The sequence below is a fragment of the Rhinatrema bivittatum genome, chromosome 13 (assembly GCF_901001135.1).
Source record: "Rhinatrema bivittatum chromosome 13, aRhiBiv1.1, whole genome shotgun sequence".
NCBI classification, from domain to species: domain Eukaryota; kingdom Metazoa; phylum Chordata; class Amphibia; order Gymnophiona; family Rhinatrematidae; genus Rhinatrema; species Rhinatrema bivittatum.
Window position 1 is genome coordinate 8,908,034 of NC_042627.1, and position 18,658 is coordinate 8,926,691.

General features: G+C 42.1%; 1 protein-coding gene across 1 annotated transcript in view; it reads right to left on the bottom strand.

The window, feature by feature from the left end:
- Positions 1–2,235: 2,235 nt before the first annotated feature.
- ETFA (electron transfer flavoprotein subunit alpha) overlaps positions 2,236–18,658 on the bottom strand; it is a 128,005-nt gene continuing 111,582 nt past the window's right edge. Inside the window, exon 12 of the mRNA XM_029575348.1 lies at positions 2,236–2,460. Coding sequence (XP_029431208.1) covers positions 2,422–2,460 — 39 coding nt within the window. The 3' untranslated portion in view covers positions 2,236–2,421. The remainder of the gene's footprint in view (positions 2,461–18,658) is intronic.

Genomic DNA, 18,658 nt, shown 5'->3' on the forward strand with positions numbered 1-18,658 from the left:
AGCAAGGAAATCGTTTAATCTTTCCGCGATGGCCTTATCTTCTTTAAGTGCCCCTTTAACCCCTCGATCGTCTAACGGTCCGACTTACTCCCTCGCGGGCTTTCTACTTCAGATATATTTTAAAACGTTTTTACTGTGTTTTTGCCTCTACGGCCAACTTCTTTTCAAATTTTCTCTTAGCCTGTCTTATCAATGTCTTACCTTTAGCTTGCCAATGTTTATGCTTTATCCTATTTTCTTCTGTTGGATCCTTCTTCCAATTTTTGAATGAAGATCTTTTGGCTAAAATAGCTTCTTTCACCTCCCCTTTTAACCATGCCGGTAATTGTTTTGCCTTCTTTCCACCTTTCTTAATGTGTGGAATACATCTGGGCTGTGCTTCTAGCATGGTATTTTTTTAACAATAACCACGCCTCTTGGACATTTTTTACTTTTATAGCTGCTCCTTTCAGTTTTTTTCTAACAATTTTTCTCATTTTATCAGAAACATTGCAGCTGTGCCAACTAGAACGAACATGTGCAACAGTGCTTAAGTTTATTGTAAACGAACATAAGCAATAGTGCTTTACAATAAACTTGTTAAGCGATGGGGGGAGGGGAGAGAACAGTGGAACAATAAAATAGTGGTACAAAGCAAATTGTTCTCACTGAATTTATAAGTCTATAAATAAATAGAATGAATTTTATAAAACAATTGGAAAAGAGAAAAGCTGGGTATGAAAGAAAGAAATGGGATAAGAAGTCTTATATATAATCGATATGAATAATTGCCAACAAAAAGTTAGGTGTGGCGAGAGGGAAAAAGGGGATGTACATTTAAGTAAATTAGTGGGCAAAGCTGTAAGAGTAAGGGAGAGAGGAAAAGCCATGTTTCGGTTTTTGTTTAAATTTTATTGCCGTAACTCCGCTGTCGTATTGTTACGACAGTTCGGTCCGGCTATGGTTATCGCACGCTTCCTGGTTGACTCGAGAGTGGTGGTTTTATGCGTGGGGGTGTGTAGGGTGGCTGCATGCTGTGTTCTAGGGGTTCTGGAGTGTTTGTGGAAGTAAAGTTCATTATTGAACCATGTCGTGTTTTCATTGGGTAGGGTCTTGTGTATTAGAGAGAAGGATTTGAACATGATTCTCCGCGCAATGGAGAGCCGGTGCAGATCTCTGAGTATGGGAGTAATATGTTCCGATTTTCTCGTGTTGGCGAGTATGCGTGCTGCTGCATTCTGAAGCATTTGTAGTGGTAGAGTGGTAGTTTTGGGTAGGCCTAGGAGAAGGGCATTACAATCAACTTTCGAAAAAAATGAGGGATTGCGGTACAGTACGGAAATCATGTTGGTAGAGTAATTTTTTTTAGAGTGTGTAGTTTGAAGAACCCATCTTTAATAATGTTATGTTTTTTAAAATTAAGGTGGTTGTCTAATGTGACTCCAAGGTTTTTAACAGTGTAAGTGTTTGTTATGTTTATGATCCAACTCGGTGCACTTCCAAATAAGCACTAGAAGGAAGGCCATAGATTAAATTCCCAATATTGCATTTGATAACTGTAAAACTGTGGCTGACAAAGATCATCAATACTGTAATGCTCAGTCCCAAGATCTAGCTGCGTTTGCATCACTTCTTTGAGTTTATTGCCTTTCTCTTCTCTGTCTAGAATAATTTAACTCTGTGCAGCTTGGTCCTCACCTCTTTACTCCACCTCTGACTGGAGTTAAAATTTCAGCATTAAAAAAGGAACACCAAAGCATTTCTGACATTTTGTATGATCCCTAGAGTGCAGGGTAAAGTTTAAATAGCAGCATTTACATAAGTTTTGCATGTGCGCATACTAACCTTAGCGCAGGTTTTGACCCACATTTTAGCATGTTTTTTTTCTGGACAAATACCAAAGTAACATTTGTGTGGGAAAACGCATGCAAAGATCAGTTAGCCTCATTAGATCAGCCCCTAAATATCCTGCAATAATAGATGCTTAGTAAACGGGCCTCTAACATTGTAAAGCACAATGGAATTCTATTTGGATAGCTTCCTTCCTAATTTGCTTGTGGATTAAATACATCTCCCAGCAGTATGAACTTTTTTACAAACTGCTGTAAGATAACATTAATCTGAATGTCTCATGGGATATAGTGAGGCTGACAGCAGGGTACAGTTACCATTACATACAATAGAATAATTATAACTATGTATGTTCCTCCAACCTTATCATTAGCATTCCTGCAAAGAAATGACTATCACACTACCGACTCTTAAAATGTAATGTTTTATTGCAGAATTAGAAAAATTCCAAAAAATATTTGTAATTACAAACAAAATGTATGGGATAAAAAGATTGATTTCTAGACAGCCATATCTTAAATTATATCTTTTATTTGAACAGAACTCTAGTGCGCCATGTTGCTCTTCTTTCTTGGAACTTCAAAGCTCTACTCACTTTTTCTTCAAAATGTCAATCATTTCAGGAACTACCTGCAAATAGAAAGCATAAAATAAAAGAATAAATGTTCGAGTCCACAGTGCCAGTATTTCTTCAGTCAGCTCGCATCAAGGCAAATAACCTTCAGTACATGAATGTATTTCCCTGTTCCCCAGAGGACTCACAATCTAACAGGTCACTAAGGCTTTTCTCCCATTCTGTCTCTATGGGAAAAATGCTTCGTAACTAAGGCCCTAAGTTTGTACCTGAGGTAACAGAGGGTGAAGTGACTTGCCCAAGGGCAGAAGGAGCAACAGCAGGATTTGACTTCTGGCTTCCCTGGTTTCAAATCTACTACTCTAACCATTAAGCACTACTACTACTACTACTACTACTACAACAAAACAGTATTGCCAGAAAATTGTATCAAACTTGCAATCACAAGTAACCTAATCAGTAGTTACTATCATGTCAGTGGTTTTGATCAATTAAGCTTCTGCCAGTTTCTATGTATTGTGTCCTAAACACAAAATGTCAACTTTCAGAAAACTTGTCTTCTGATATCTATTCTGTAGTGTACATAAAATGTGTTTTACTTCAGATTTCAATGGACAAATAAAAAAAAAATACAATACAATGAGGTCACATGATACAATAAGTGAAGCAGGGAGTGTCTTGCCTAGATCAGAGTGCCATTCAACTTCATCCCTTTCCCATCAACCTCCTCCACCCGATTTAACCATCCAAAGAAGAATGGATTGGAGAAATTACTTACCTGATAATTTCATTTTCCTTAGTGTAGACAGATGGATTCGGGACCAATGGGTATAGTGTGCGCCTGATAGCAGTTGAAAACTGAGTCAGATTTCAATCTGACGTTAGCGCTACATATTCCCGTGCACGAGGCTCTGTTCCTCAGTTTTCTCCTCTAAAAGCAATTATGGATATATGTATGTTTGGATAATTATGATTAATTTGATGAACTTGAAACTTGATTACTCGGATTGGATGACGAGCTTTCTAGCTGAAGACCGCTAGGGCATTCAAGCAAGAAGCGCCGACACCTGGTAATATGGGTGTCTGAACTAGAAATAAGGGTTGCCTCACCCGTGCTTGTTGCAATCGGGGGGGGGGGAGGTTCCCCCGGGGGCTTCTCGATTGCGAGGCAGCCATGGGTGGGGGATGCCGAGTCCATCCGTCTACACTAAGGAAAATGAAATTATCAGGTAAGTAATTTCTCCATTTCCTAGCGTGTAGCAGATGGACTCGGGACCAATGGAATGTACAAAAGCTACTCCCGAACTGGGCGGGAGGCTGCCCGTGGCCCATTTAGTACTGCCTTTGCAAACGCCGTGTCCTCCTTGGCCTGAACATCCAGGCGATAGAATCTCGAGAAGGTCTGGATGGAGGACCACGTTGCCGCCTGACAGATCTCTGCAGGTGACGGCATCTTGGTTTCTGCCCAGAACACTGCCTGGGCCCTTGTGGAATGGGCCTTGACTTGTAGAGGTGGGGGCTTGCCTGCCTCTACGTAGGCCGTCTTTCATACAAGTTCCAATCTTTCCAGGTATTGGACTAGGAGTCTGCAGACATTCAGGTGGCAAAGAAAGCATGAGTCTTCAGAGTCCTTCTGCTCGTCTGGAGATGGCAGCGAGATGGTTTGGTTTAGATGGAAGTGAGAAACCACCGTTGGCAGGAAGGAGGGTACAGTGTGCAGCTTTTGGATCCCGGCGTGAATCTGAGGAACGGCTCCCGGCACGATAGTGCTTGAAGTTCGGAGATTCGACGGGCTGAGCAGATTGCCACGAGGAACGCAGTCTTCAAGGTCAGAAGCCCTAGGGACAGACCACAAAGTTGGTCTGAATGAGGCTCCCACTAGGAAGTCTAAGAAGCAGGAGACGTCTGGGTGGGCCGCTAGGCTGCTGCCGTCCACCCTGGGTCTGAAGCTGGCCAGGACGGCCAGTTGTACCTTGATGGAGTTGAGAGACAACCTTTGGCTCACGCTGTCCTGCAGAAATTCCAGGATCATGGGGATTTTGACTGTGGAAGGATGTCGCGGTCCTCGCACCAGACTTCGAATATTCTCCATACTCGTATATATGTTAAGTAGGTGGAAAACTTGCGCGTTCGGAGCAGCGTGTCTATCGCTGGTCCTGAGTATCCACTCTTTTTCAGGCGAGACCTCTCGACGGCCAGACCATAATTGAGAATCTCGTCGGGTCTTCGTGGAGGATCAGTCCTTGCTGGAGTAGATCCCCGTGTGGAGGTAGGCGTAGAGGGTTTCCCGCCAAAAGTCTTCGCGTGTCCGCGTACCACGGCCTTCTTGGCCAGTCTGGGGCCGCTAGAAGTACCGGCCCTCTGTGGTGGTCTATCTTGCGGATGATTCCGCCCAGTAGTGGCCATGGAGGGAAGGCGTTCAGTAGGTCCTCCTGAGGCCAGGTCTGGACGAGGGTGTCGATTCCCTGGGACGGCACTTCCCGTCTTCGGCTGAAGAACTTGGGAATATGGGTGTTGGACCCGGTTGCCAGAAGATCCATGGCTGGTGTTCCCCAGTGGTTTACTATCAGCTGGAAGGCTGTTGTCGACAGTGTTCATTCCCCTGGCGCCAGACTCTCTGCTGAGTTAGTCTGCGGTGAAGTTGTCTTTTCCCGCGATGTGGGCGGCTGATATCCCTTGTAGGTTTGATTCTGCCCACGCCATTAGGGGGTCTATTTCCAGGGACACCTGTTGGCTTCTGGTTCCCCCCTGGCAGTTGATGTAGGCCACTGTCGAGACGTTGTCCAACATGACTGACTGATTTGCCCCGGAGTCTGTGGCTGAACCGTAGGCAGGCTAGTCTGACTGCTCGGGTTTCCAGTCGGTTTATGTTCCGTGCCGACTCTTCTTCGTCCCGTTGCCCTCGAGCCGTTAGCTCCTGGCAGTGGGCTCCCCATCCTCGTAGGCTTGCGTCCGTGGTGAGCAAGGTCCATTCCATAGAAACATAGAAACATAGAAATGACGGCAGAAGGAGACCAAATGGCCCATCTAGTCTGCCCCGCAAATTTTCTCTCTCATACTTATCTGTTTCTCTTAGCTCTTGGTTCTATTTCCCTTCCACCCCCACCTTTAATGTAGAGAGCAGTGATGGAGCTGCATCCAAGTGAAATATCTAGCTTGATTAGTTAGGGGTAGAAGCCGCCGCAATAAGCAATCTGCACCCATGTTTATTTGTTTTACCCAGACTGTTATACAGCCCTTATTGGTTGATTTTCTTCTCCCATGCCGTGAAGCAGAGAGCTATGCTGGATATGCATCGAAAGTGAAGTATCAGGCACATTTGGTTTGGGGTAGTAACCGCCGTAACAAGCCAGCTACTCCCTGCTTTGCGAGTGCGAACCCTCTTTTCTGGATGTGTGAAGTATCAGTTTTTCTTCTCCCCTGCCGTTGAATCAGAGAACTATGCTGTATATGCATTGAAAGTGAAGTATCAGGCTTATTTGATTTGGGGGTAGTAACCGCCGTAACAAGCCAGCTACTCCCCTCTTTGTGAGTGTGAATCCTTTTTTCCACATTTCCTCTTGCTGTTGAAGCTTAGAGCGATTTTGGAGTCACAGTAAGCCTGTGTATGTTTATTCAATAAGGGTATTGACTCCAGGCAGTAGCCGTCATTCTGGCGAGTCACCCACTCTTCATTGGCAGCCTCTTGACTTTATGGATCCACAGTGTTTATCCCATGCCCCTTTGAAGTCCTTCACAGTTCTGGTCTTCACCACATCCTCCGGAAGGGCATTCCAGGCATCCACCACCCTCTCCGTGAAGAAATACTTCCTGACATTGGTTCTGAATCTTCCTCCCTGGAGCTTCAAATCGTGACCCCTGGTTCTGCTGATTTTTTTCCTTCGGAAAAGGTTTGTCGTTGTCTTTGATCATTAACACCTTTCAAGTATCTGAAAGTCTGTATCATATCACCTCTGCTCCTCCTTTCCTCCAGGGTGTACATATTTAGATTCTTCAATCTCTCCTCGTACGTCATCCGATGAAGATCCTCCACCTTCCTGGTCGCCCTTCTCTGTACCGCCTCCATCTTGTCTTTGTCTTTTTGAAGGTACGGTCTCCAGAACTGAACACAGTACTCCAGGTGAGGCCTCACCAAGGACCTGTACAAGGGAATAATCACTTCCCTTTTCTTACTCGATATTCCTCTCTCTATGCAGCCCAGCATTCTTCTGGCTTTAGCTATCGCCTTGTCGCATTGTTTCGCCGACTTCAGATCATTAGACACCATCACCCCAAGGTCCCTCTCCTGCTCCGTGCACATCAGCCTTTCCCCCCCCATCGAATACAGTTCATTCAGATTTCCACTCCCCATATGCATGACTTTGCACTTCTTGGCATTGAATCTCAGCTGCCATATCTTTGACCACTCTTCCAGTTTCCTTAGATCCCGTCTCATTCTCTCCACTCCTTCCGGCGTGTCCACTCTGTTGCAGATCTTAGTGTCATCCGCAAAAAGACAAACCTTACCTTCTATCCCGTCCGCAATGTCGCTAACAAAGATATTGAACAGGACCGGTCCCAAAACCGATCCTTGTGGTACACCGCTTAAAACCGCTCTCTCTTCAGAGAGAGTTCCATTTACCATCACACATTGTCTTCTATCCGTCAACCAATTTGCAATCCAGGTCACCACCTCGGCACTCACTCCCAAGCTTCTCGTTTTATTCACCAGTCTCCTGTGCGGAACCGTATCAAAAGCTTTGCTGAAATCCAAGTAGATGACATCGAGCGCTCTTCCTTGATCCAATTCCTTGGTTACCCAGTCAAAAAAGTCAATCAGATTTGTCTGACAGGATCTTCCCCTGGTGAATCCATGTTGCCTCTGGTCCATTAATTCTCCTGACTGTAGATAGTTCACTATTCTCTCTTTCAACAGTGACTCCATTACTTTTCCCACCACCGAAGTGAGGCTGACCGGTCTGTAGTTGCCAGCCTCCTCCCTGTTCCCACTCTTGTGAAGCGGGACCACCACCGCTCTTCTCCAATCTCTTGGTACCACTCCTGTTTCTAGGGATCTATTGAACAGGTCACACAGCGGACCCGCCAGAACATCTCTGAGCTCCCTCAGTATCCTTGGATGAATCCCATCAGGCCCCATGGCTTTGTCCACTTTCAGGTTCTTTAGCTGTTCCCATACATTCTCTTCTGTAAAAGGATTTTCATCTATTCCTCTTCCCTCCAGTTTCTTGTTGTGTAAAGATGGTCCTTCTCCAGGGTCTTCTTTAGTGAACACAGAGCTGAAGTATTCGTTTAATATTTCTGCCATTTCTTCATCTCTCTCCATACATTGATCATTACCACCTTTCAATTTCACTATACCACTTTGGACCTTTCTCTTTTCGCTGATGTATCTGAAAAATGTTTTGTCACCATTTTTTATCTCCTTGGCAATCCTCTCTTCTGCTTGACTTTTTGCCAACTTGATTAATTTCTTTGTCTCCCTCAGTTGATACAAATATTCTTCTTTGTGTTCCTCCCTTTGGGAACTTTTATATTTCTTGTATGCTGTTCTTTTAGCTTTAATTTTGTCAGCCACCTCCTTTGAGAACCAGATAGGTTTCAATTTTCTTTTGCTTTTCTTTACATTTCTAACATATAGAGCAGTTGCCTTGGTGATTGCTCCTTTTAGATTGGTCCACTGCTGATCCACATCTCTTTCATTCTCCCATCCTTTTAGTTTGTCCTCCAGGTACTTCCCCATTTCCTCAAAGTCTGTGTTTTTGAACTGTAAAACTCGGGTCTTTGTGGTTCTTTTCCCTATTCTTTTAGTGATATTAAACCATATCGTTTGATGATCACTGGTGCTGAGGTGGGTGCCCACCTGGACATCGGAGACATTATCTCCATTAGTGAGCACTAAGTCTAGTATAGCTCCTTCTCTCGTGGGTTCCAACACCATTTGTTTGAACAAAGATACTTGCATGGCATCCACTATCGCTCTGCTATTTTTAGATTCTGCAGATGGGATTTTCCAGTCTACATCTGGCATATTAAAGTCACCCACGATCACCACTTCTCCCTTCTTACCTATCTTATGGATGTCTTCAACCGGTGGGAATAGGCTTGTTCCCTCGCTCGGGTGGTCTTCTTGTAGCCACCATTGTAGTTGGTTCCGAACCTTCGCCGGTAGTCTGAGGGGGGTGGAGTAGTTTTGAGACGTCGGGTTCCATCGAGACAGTAGGGAATGTTGTAGGGGCCGCATGTGGGCCCTTGCCCGTGGGACGACTTCTATGGTTTATGCCATGAGTCCAAGGACTCGGAGATAGTGGAATTCAACAATGCTCGTAGTTGTTCCATCAATCTCCTTCTCCTTGTAGGTGGAAGGGTGACTTTGTTCCCTTTGGTGTCGAACCGGACTTCCAGGTATTCCAGGCATTGGGAGGGCTGCAGGGTGGCTCTTGGGTGTGTTGACGACCCACCCGAAGTTCTGCAGTAGTTCGACTCTGGTGGTTGCTTGCTGGCTTTCCTCTGGCGATTTCACTCTGATCAGCCAATCGTCCAGGTATGGATGCACAAGGATTCCCTCTTTCCTCGGTGCTGCCGCTACTACCACCGTGATCTTGGTGAGCGTTCGGGGAGCCGTAGCCAGCCCGAACAGTAGGGCCTGGAACTGGTAGTGATGGCCCAATGTCACGAAGCGTAGGAAACTGAGTTGAAGAAAAAAAAAGTTGAAAAAACAAACAACCACCCACCCCCCCCCCCCCAAAAACAAAATCGCTCTCCAGCTTGTAAACTGTTTAAGTCTCTCTGTTTTGGAATTAGCTGGCACAAATAAGCTGTTCAAACTAAAAATTGGGGCATAAAGACTGTTTTTTAAAACAATTGACCTAAAAGCAAAGAAAGCCGCCCAGAAGTGCCCTGCTTTACCCAGCTTGTCCCAGGCTTAACTGTTTGACTCCCTCCCACCCTGCCCTGGGGCTTGTTTTCTAATAAAGACTGCCTAACGTACCATTGGCGGCGAGATAAATTAGTGCATTGGTAAAAGTCAAGAAAATACAAATCACAAATTACCATGATGAGGACTATCCAATGTAACTGCTGTGGAGCCTTTATTCTGAGGGAAAGCATCTGGACACTTAGAGCTTGCCCAATTTGTGCACAACTCTCTTCCTTGAAAAAGGAGCTGACTGAGATTAAAGATCAATTAGCTTCAATTAAAAGTAATACACCCACATTGCATTACTCAGAACATAATTCCCCAATATCACAAAAAAGCCAGGAGTCAAGAAAAGGAGATTCATTAGGCTCAGGTAGGACCCACAGTCACCCATTCTTGACAGATGGGCAGCCAACAGGTACACCCCCCCACTCAAACAGGTCATTAAGAAGTTCTTTAAAATCCAGGAATACAGTGGGCTCAGGTACAATTAGACCTGTGATGAGGAGACACACAATGTACCAAATGCAAAAAGAACAACAAGCCTTCTCTATATTAAAAACTGAAGAAGTTCTTGAGAAAAACATTGAAGTGTTACCAGAAATGAGAGAAAAAACACAATGCATGCAGTATTTCAAGATCCATAACCAAAAAAAATCTAATTCAGATGAATAACTCTGTCAACAGTGGCACAACTACAAAAAGAGAGAGTGAAGTGAATAGCAAATCTCAACTAATATAAGGAGTCCAGGAAAAGCAATAACCTTAAAGAGAGTACCTGGAAGGCTATGACCACAAATGCTCATAGTTTGGGAAATAAAATCCCAGATCTGCAGGCCCTAATGGCTGAGGCACAATTGGACATTGTTGCTATCACAGAGACATGGTTCACAGAATCTCATAAATGGGATACAACAATACCAGGCTACAACTTGTTAAGGAAGGACAGAGAGGATAGAAAAGGGGGAGGTGTGGCTCTTTATGTCAGAAACAACATCCAAGCATCTGAGCTACAAGGAAGTTGAGGTAAGGAAGAAGCTCTATGGCTCGACCTAAAAAAAGATGACTGAGCGTCCATTTATATTGGAGTGGTTTACAGGCCTCCAAACCAAAAGGAAGAGCTGGACAGAGACCTGGTTGAAGACATCCATAAGATAGGTAAGAAGGGAGAAGTGGTGATCGTGGGTGACTAATATGCCAGATGTAGACTGGAAAATCCCACCTGCAGAAATTAAAAATAGCAGACGATAGTGGATGCCATGCAAGTATCTTTGTTCAAACAAATGGTGTTGGAACCCACCAGAGAAGGAGCTATATTCGACTTAGTGCTCACTAATGCAGATTATGTCTCAGATGTCCAGGTGGGCGCCCACCTCAGCAGCAGTGATCATCAAACGGTATGGTTTAATATCACTAAAAGAATAGGGAAAAGAACCACAAAGACCCGAGTTTTACGGTTCAAAAACACAGACTTTGAGGAAATGGGGAAGTACCTGGAGGAAGAACTTAAAGGATGGGAGAACGAGAGAGATGTGGATCAGCAGTGGACCAATCTAAAAGGAGCAATCGCCAAGGCAACTGCTCTATATGTTAGAAATGTAAAGAAAAGCAAAAGAAAAATGAAACCTATCTGGTTCTCAAAGGAGGTGGCTGACAAAATTAAAGCTAAAAGAACTGCATACAAGAAATACAAAAGATCCCAAAGGGAGGAGCACAAAGAAGAATATCTGATTCAACTGAGGGAGACTAAGAAATTAATCAAGTTGGCAAAAAGTCAAGCGGAAAACAGGATTGCCAAGGAGATAAAAAATGGTGACAAAACATTTTTCAGATACATCAGCGAAAAGAGAAAGGTCCAAAGTGGTATAGTGAAATTGAAAGGTGGTAATGATCAATGTGTGGAGGGAGACGAAGAAATGGCAGAAATATTAAACTAATACTTCAGCTCTGTGTTCACTAAAGAAGACCCTGGAGAAGGACCATCTCTACACAACAAGAAACTGGAGGGAAGTGGAATAGATGAAAATCCTTTTACAGTAGAAAAATGTGTGGGAAGAGCTAAAGAACCTGAAAGTGGACAAAGCCATGGGGCCTGATGGGATTCATCCAAGGATATTGAGGGAGCTCAGAGATGTTCTGGCGGCTCCGCTGTGTGACCTGTTCAATAGATCCCTAGAAACGGGAGTGGTGCCGAGAGATTGGAGAAGAGCGGTGGTGGTCCCGCTTCACAAGAGTGGGAACAGGGAGGAGGCTGGCAACTACAGACCGGTCAGCCTCACTTCGGTGGTGGGAAAAGTAATGGAGTCACTGCTGAAAGAGAGAATAGTGAACTATCTACAGTCCGGAGAATTGATGGACCAGAGGCAACATGGAGTCACCAGGGGAAGATCCTGTCAGACAAATCTGATTGACTTTTTTGACTGGGTAACCAAGGAATTGGATCGAGGAAGAGCGCTCGATATCATATACTTGGATTTCAGCAAAGCTTTTGACACGGTTCCGCACAGGAGACTGGTGAATAAAACGAGAAGCTTAGGAGTGAGTGCCGAGGTGGTGACCTGGATTGCAAATTGGTTGACGGACAGAAGACAATGTGTGATGGTAAATGGAACCTTCTCTGAATAGAGAGCGGTTTTAAGTGGTGTACCGCAAGGATCGGTGTTGGGACCGGTCCTGTTCAATATCTTTGTGAGCGACATTGCGGACGGGATTGAAGGCAAGGTTTGTCTTTTTGCGGATGACACTAAGATCTGCAACAGAGTGGACACGCCGGAAGGAGTGGAGAGAATGAGACGGGATCTAAGGAAACTGGAAGAGTGGTCAAAGATATGGCAGCAGAGATTCAATGCCAAGAAGTGCAAAGTCATGCATATGGAGAGTGGAAATCCGAATGAACTGTATTCGATGGGGGGGGGAAGGCTGATGTGCACGGAGCAGGAGAGGGACCTTGGGGCGATAGTGTCTAATGATATGAAGTCTGCGAAACAATGCGACAAGGCTATAGCAAAAGCCAGAAGAATGCTGGGCTGCATAGAGAGAGGAATATCGAGTAAGAAAAGGGAAGTGATTATTCCCTTCTACAGGTCCTTGGTGAGGCCTCACCTGGAGTACTGTGTTCAGTTCTGGAGACCGTATCTACAAAAAGACAAAGACAAGATGGAAGCGGTACAGAGAAGGGCGACCAGGAAGGTGGAGGGTCTTCATCGGATGACGTACGAGGAGAGATTGAAGAATCTAAATATGTACACCCTGGAGGAAAGGAGGAGCAGAGGCGATATGTTACAGACTTTCAGATACTTGAAAGGTTTTAATGATCCAAAGACAACGACAAACCTTTTCCGTAGGAAAAACATCAGCAGAACCAGGGGTCACGATTTGAAGCTCCAGGGAGGAAGATTCAGAACCAATGTCAGGAAGTATTTCTTCACGGAGGGGGTGGTGGATGCCTGGAATGCCCTTCCGGAGGATGTGGTGAAGACCAGAACTGTGAAGGACTTCAAAGGGGCGTGGGATAAACACTGTGGATCCATAAAGTCAAGAGGCCGCCAATGAAGAGTGGGTGACTCGCCAGAATGATGGCTACTGCCTGGAGACAATACCCTTATTCAATAAACGTACACATGCTTACTGTGACTCCAACATCGTTCTAGTTTCAACAGCAAGAGGAAATGTGGAATAAAGGATTTGCACTCACAAAGAGGGGAGTAGCTGGCTTGTTACGGCGGTTACTACCCCAAACCAAATAAGCCTGATACTTCAATTTCAATGCATATCCAGCATAGCTCTCTGCTTCAACAGCATGGGAGAAGAAAAAACTGATACTTCAAGCATATCCAGCATAGCTCCCTGCTTCAACGGCAGGGGAGAAGAAAAACAACCAATAAGGGCTGTATAACATAGTCTGGGTAAAACAAATAAGCATGGGTGTAGCTTGCTTATTGCGGCGGTTACTACCCCTACTACCCCTAACTAATCAAGCTAGATATTTCACTTGGATGCAGCTCCATCACTGCTCTCTACATTAATGGTGGGGGTGGAAGGGAAATAGAACCAAGAGCTAAGAGAAACAGATAAGTATGAGAAAAAAATGTGTGAAGCTTGCTGGGCAGACTGGATGGGCCGTTTGGTCTTCTTCTGCCGTCGTTTCTATGTTTCTATAATTTAAAAGGATATGGGATAAACATTGTAGATCCCTAAAGGCCCGAGGTTGGTAATAAAGATAAGGGGTAACCTATCTTAACTTTAAATGTAACACTTCTGCATGGGAGTAATCTGCACAGCATAGTAGCTACTACTCTAAACAGAAAGCAAGAGGATAACCTGTACAATGCAGCAGTTACTACCATAAGCCACTTGCTGGGCAGACTTGATGGTCTTTATCTGCCATCACTGCTATAAATATTCCACCTAAAATTTTCCTTGATAAAACAATACAAGCAAAAACAAAAAATGTTTTAAATACTTTAGTAGCTGACTAAAAAAATTATTAAAATTCCCTTTTAAATTCTGCTTTTAGTTGCTACACAACTTGTAAAGATGTAACTTTACAAATTGCCTTTTGATATATGCTCAAAGTGGAATGTTACCATTTAGATACAGTAAATTTCAGTAAAGTAAAATGTAGCTCTCTGAATCAATAGCAAAATCATGAAGCATTTGTGCATGAAACCAGTTAGTCGATTATTATACAGACTACACCTGCAAACCTACCCAAGTCACTTGTATAAAATATCAGTTACTTCATCTCGCAAGGGGACACAGGTTGCCGTAGTTCCGAAAGATCCCAGCTGAACTCACCATAGCTGAACATAAGCTCTAAATTATTTAGGAGATCTACATTTCCATTAAGTGGAAATAATGTGTTCGTACAAAATTTATTAAGGAAATTGTCTACATGTTGTTTCTTCCGAATGTCACGTTGTCTTCGCCTTATTAAAAGGCCCATGTTTACTGCCCAGCCAGAAGGCATTCATTCGAGAACGGCATTAAGTGCTCGCAGGTTTTATGCTGCCGTCTCTCTGTGGACACACCGTGAGCTCATACCAGAGAGATTACATGAAACTACATACTTATATGTGATATACATTGGCACTGCTCATCTGAAAAATGGTCTCGTGTTTCATGAAAACTATTTCACATGAATGTCAAATTAAAAAAAAGTAAAAACATTTCTCCCCTTGACAAAAATAACTTTAATATATCAATGGCCAACTGAACAGGCCACATTTAAAAGACAAACCGAAAAACCGTTGCGAAAGCTACAAGTAAATCTAGGACAAAGTGTCACACACGACAAATGTGTGAAAACCTCCGCCTCTCTTTTGCACATGAATGTGTCCACAGAAAGGTGCTTTCAGCCCTAGGAAACAAAATGCTGCCTATTTTTTTGAAATTCTTCCAGAGGTCGTCGGTGTCAGATGGTGTCAGAATGCAGTATGGGTTCTTGATTAAAATTTAAATGACATTCCAGAAACTCAAGATGAAACAACTGAGTGATATACATGTAACATTGGGTATCAAAGTTAATGAGAGTTCAGGTGACAGCTTAATTTGAAAGATAATAACGTTCTCATATTTGGCTCAGCTTTCACATGAAGAAAAAGCTTCACTACTTCTGATGTTCTCGCCCTCAAGCATATTTTCACCCTGTTAATAACGAATGCTACCCTCCCTAATATACTATATTTTTTTCATCTTCCTACTTTTTCCTATTGCAGAAAACATTTTTAGAAATCAGCTATCAGCCAGATGTTTACACTGAAAATTCTACAGATCAGAAATATGTAGGTAAAAAGAATTTAAAAAATTTAAGGCGGCAAAAAAAAAGTATATATACATATAAAGGCATAAAAGAATGAAAGGAATTTAAGACTGGAATACAAGAATGTAAAATGGGAAGGAATGCAAGCAAAAATGAAAAACCTATCAATGAAAGTTAGAAACAATGGAATGTAAAACAGGAAGAAAAGAAAGGGAAAGAATGCTAGGAAATATGAGAGTGGGACAAGTTCTGTGAAAACACATCTCACACCTTCTGAGCACAATCACTCATCTTCAACTTGCTTCCTTGCCCAAAGGCCACATTTCATCTTATTCAAAAACTGATATACTTATTTTTAGATGTAGCTCACATCTTTTTATTGGTAGCTCGTCAAGTTATATTCAGGTACAGTAGGTATTTCCCTGTCCCTGGAGAGGAGAAGATTACCTTGCTGCTGACTGAAAAGAATCAGTAAGTTTTTAGCTTGGGAAATGTTTTTATTTATTTTTTATTGGGGATTATTATTTAGTGTGTTTTGTGTGTTTGTGCTTTTAATAGTCAGTAAGGCAGCGAATAAACAGAAGTTAGACTGCACAATCGAATCTTTATGGGTAGAAATCCCTTGTGTGTTGGGGAAGACCATAGTAATAGGCGTATACTACCGTCCACCTGGTCAAGATGGTGAGATGGACAGTGAAATGCTAAGAGAAATTACGGAAGCTGACCAAATTGGTAGTGTGGTATTAATGGGAGATTTCAATTACCTAGTAACAAAAAGTGTGGAAATCGCAATATTGTAAATATTAGCCTAAGAAGGTGTCAGCAAGCCTGACGTTATATGTCTTTGTAGCAGACACTAACCGGTCTACTCAATCATCCACCTTCATCGGTTTTTAATGCTTGAATACTGCAAAAGTTATTTTTATAGAGCTTTTTTCTTTTTAATTAAAATTGTCCTCCATGGAATTCAAAGTATATCAGACTCTTATCGGACAGCTCGTTTTTATTGCCCTACACGGGCCGGTGTTTCGCTTGCTAAGCTTCGTCAGGGGCACATCAAATGATGTTATACCAAGAGTCAGTTACCATTCAAAATGGACTTCACGTCAGTCCATTTTGAATGGTAACTGACTCTTGGTATAACATCATTTGATGTGCCCCTGACGAAGCTTAGCAAGCGAAACACCGGCCCGTGTAGGGCAATAAAAACGAGCTGTCCGATAAAGAGTCTGATATACTTTGAATTCCATGGAGGACAATTTTAATTAAAAAGAAAAAAGCTCTATAAAAATAACTTTTGCAGTATTCAAGCATTAAAAACCGATAAAGGTGGATGATTGAGTAGACCGGTTAGTGTCTGCTACAAAGACATATAACGTCAGGCTTGCTGACACCTTCTTAGGCTAATATTTACAATATTGCGATTTCCACAATTTTTGTTACTAGATTATTTCTGTGGTTATCTACTGACTCCCAGTTTGTGTGTTGTGCTCCAGATTTCAATTACCCCAATATTGACTGGGTAAATGTATCATCCTGACATGCTAGAGAGATAAAGTTCCGGGATGGAATAAATGACAGTTTTATGGAGCAATATGTCCCAAGTCTGAGTTTCTTGCATTTATAGACCTTATTTGTCTTTCATTGAAAACACCATTTCATTGGAAAATTCAAATTTTCCAATCGAAAGCCAAATCAGAAGCCTTGGTGTGACATTACACAGTATGCTCTCTTTTCGCCCACAAATTAAACAAGTTATATCACAAGGATTCTTTAGACTTTGTGTTCTTGCCTGCCTTACACGCTCCTGAATTCTACACTGTTACAAGCCTCAATATTTCCCATCATTCATTACTGCAACAGTCTATATATTCTGGCCTACCGCTCACAACACGTCAACCATTGCAGCTGTTACTAAATTCCTCGGCTCGCTTAATATCAGGACTGAAGCTTTTGACCATATTACTCCAACATTGATCGAGTTACACTGGCTTCCATCTTGGCAAAAGAATCAAATACAAAACTGGAATGACAATCTTTAAACTAATTAACCACCAGACCTGTCCTTTAAAATTTTACCAACCCACTAGAGTGCAGATTGCTAGATATTCTATCTCCCAGAGCTGCACATCCACACATTACTTGTGAGTGCGCTTTTTCAGTGACCGGTCCGCCCTTTGGAATTCTTTCCCAATGGAACTTCATCAGTGTGACTCTGTACGAAACTTCAGAAAATTTCTTTAAACTTTTTTTTTTTTTTTAATTTGCCTATTTTAAGGTTTGTATTGTTTTATTTATTAATACATGTTCTTATAATTGTTTTACTGTGTTTTAATTTTAGATCTGTTGTCCAGTCTTAGGTTTAGTGTTATGTTTTGTTTTATTATCGAATTTTAGGATTGTTCCCTTGTACATTACCTAGACCTATTTTTAGTGTTAAGCGATTCATAAGTTTTAATAAACTCATGTAGCTGGCCCAACTCTGTGGAATGCAAACAATTCTATGCTATTTAATATTTTGAAAATAGGCAAAGGTGCACTTCTTTAAGCAAGACTATGATCACCTCAGAAACTGTTGAGATTTTTAGATGAATACTGTGAGTTGAGTTCTGTTTCAGTTATTGCATTAACATTTTTAAACTGTCTGTATTTTATGTTACATTCTGATTTTTATCTGCTTTGCTTTTTTTTTTTTTTTTTTTTTAGTGTTTTATTCGATTATGAATGTCCTTTGTAACCTGCCGAGAACATAGGATTAGCAGGATAGAAATCTTTCAACTAAATAAATAAATAAGAGAAAGGTAGAGTCTGCCACATTGTAGATTGTACCTTTTGAAAGGTTTTATGGACTGGTACTGAAATGATTTGATTAGATGCCTGTATGTACTTCAGAACCCCAGATAGGTCTTCTTTGAGTCCACCTCTTCTAATTTAAGTTCAAATCTTTTTTTTTTTTTTTAAATTAAACAAGCAATACATGGTAATTGGTTAATATTTCCTAGCAGCATGCCAAGCAGAAAATATTTAACAAATTCCAATAACCCCAACCCATTTTCCTCCCCCAATCCCCACCCAAATGGATTGTAACTCATAAATCATCTATAGCGGTGACATATACTTAAAGTAACAAAGTATAACAAATAGGTCATTCCCATTATTGGAACAGTTAGTAATCACTCAAGATCAAACCATGCTTTATGTGGTAACAATTAAAGATACTGGTCGAAAATTTGCAAGAATTCCTTCTTTTTCTTACACATATCAGTTTTTTCCCATATATTTTTCAAATAAACACACTTGATGGAACAGAATCCTCCACTGCGTTAAGGGAGGTGGGTTCTTAGTTTTTTTTTTCCATATATTTTTCAAATAAACAAACTTGATGGAACAGATTCCTCCACTGCGTTAAGGTAGGTGGGTTCTTAGTTTTTTTTCCATATATTTTTCAAATAAACTTGATGGAACAGATTCCTCCACTGCGTTAAGGTAGGTGGGTTCTTAGTTTTTTTTTTTCCATATATTTTTCAAATAAACTTGCTGGAACAGATTCCTCCACTGTGTTAAGGTAGGTGGGTTC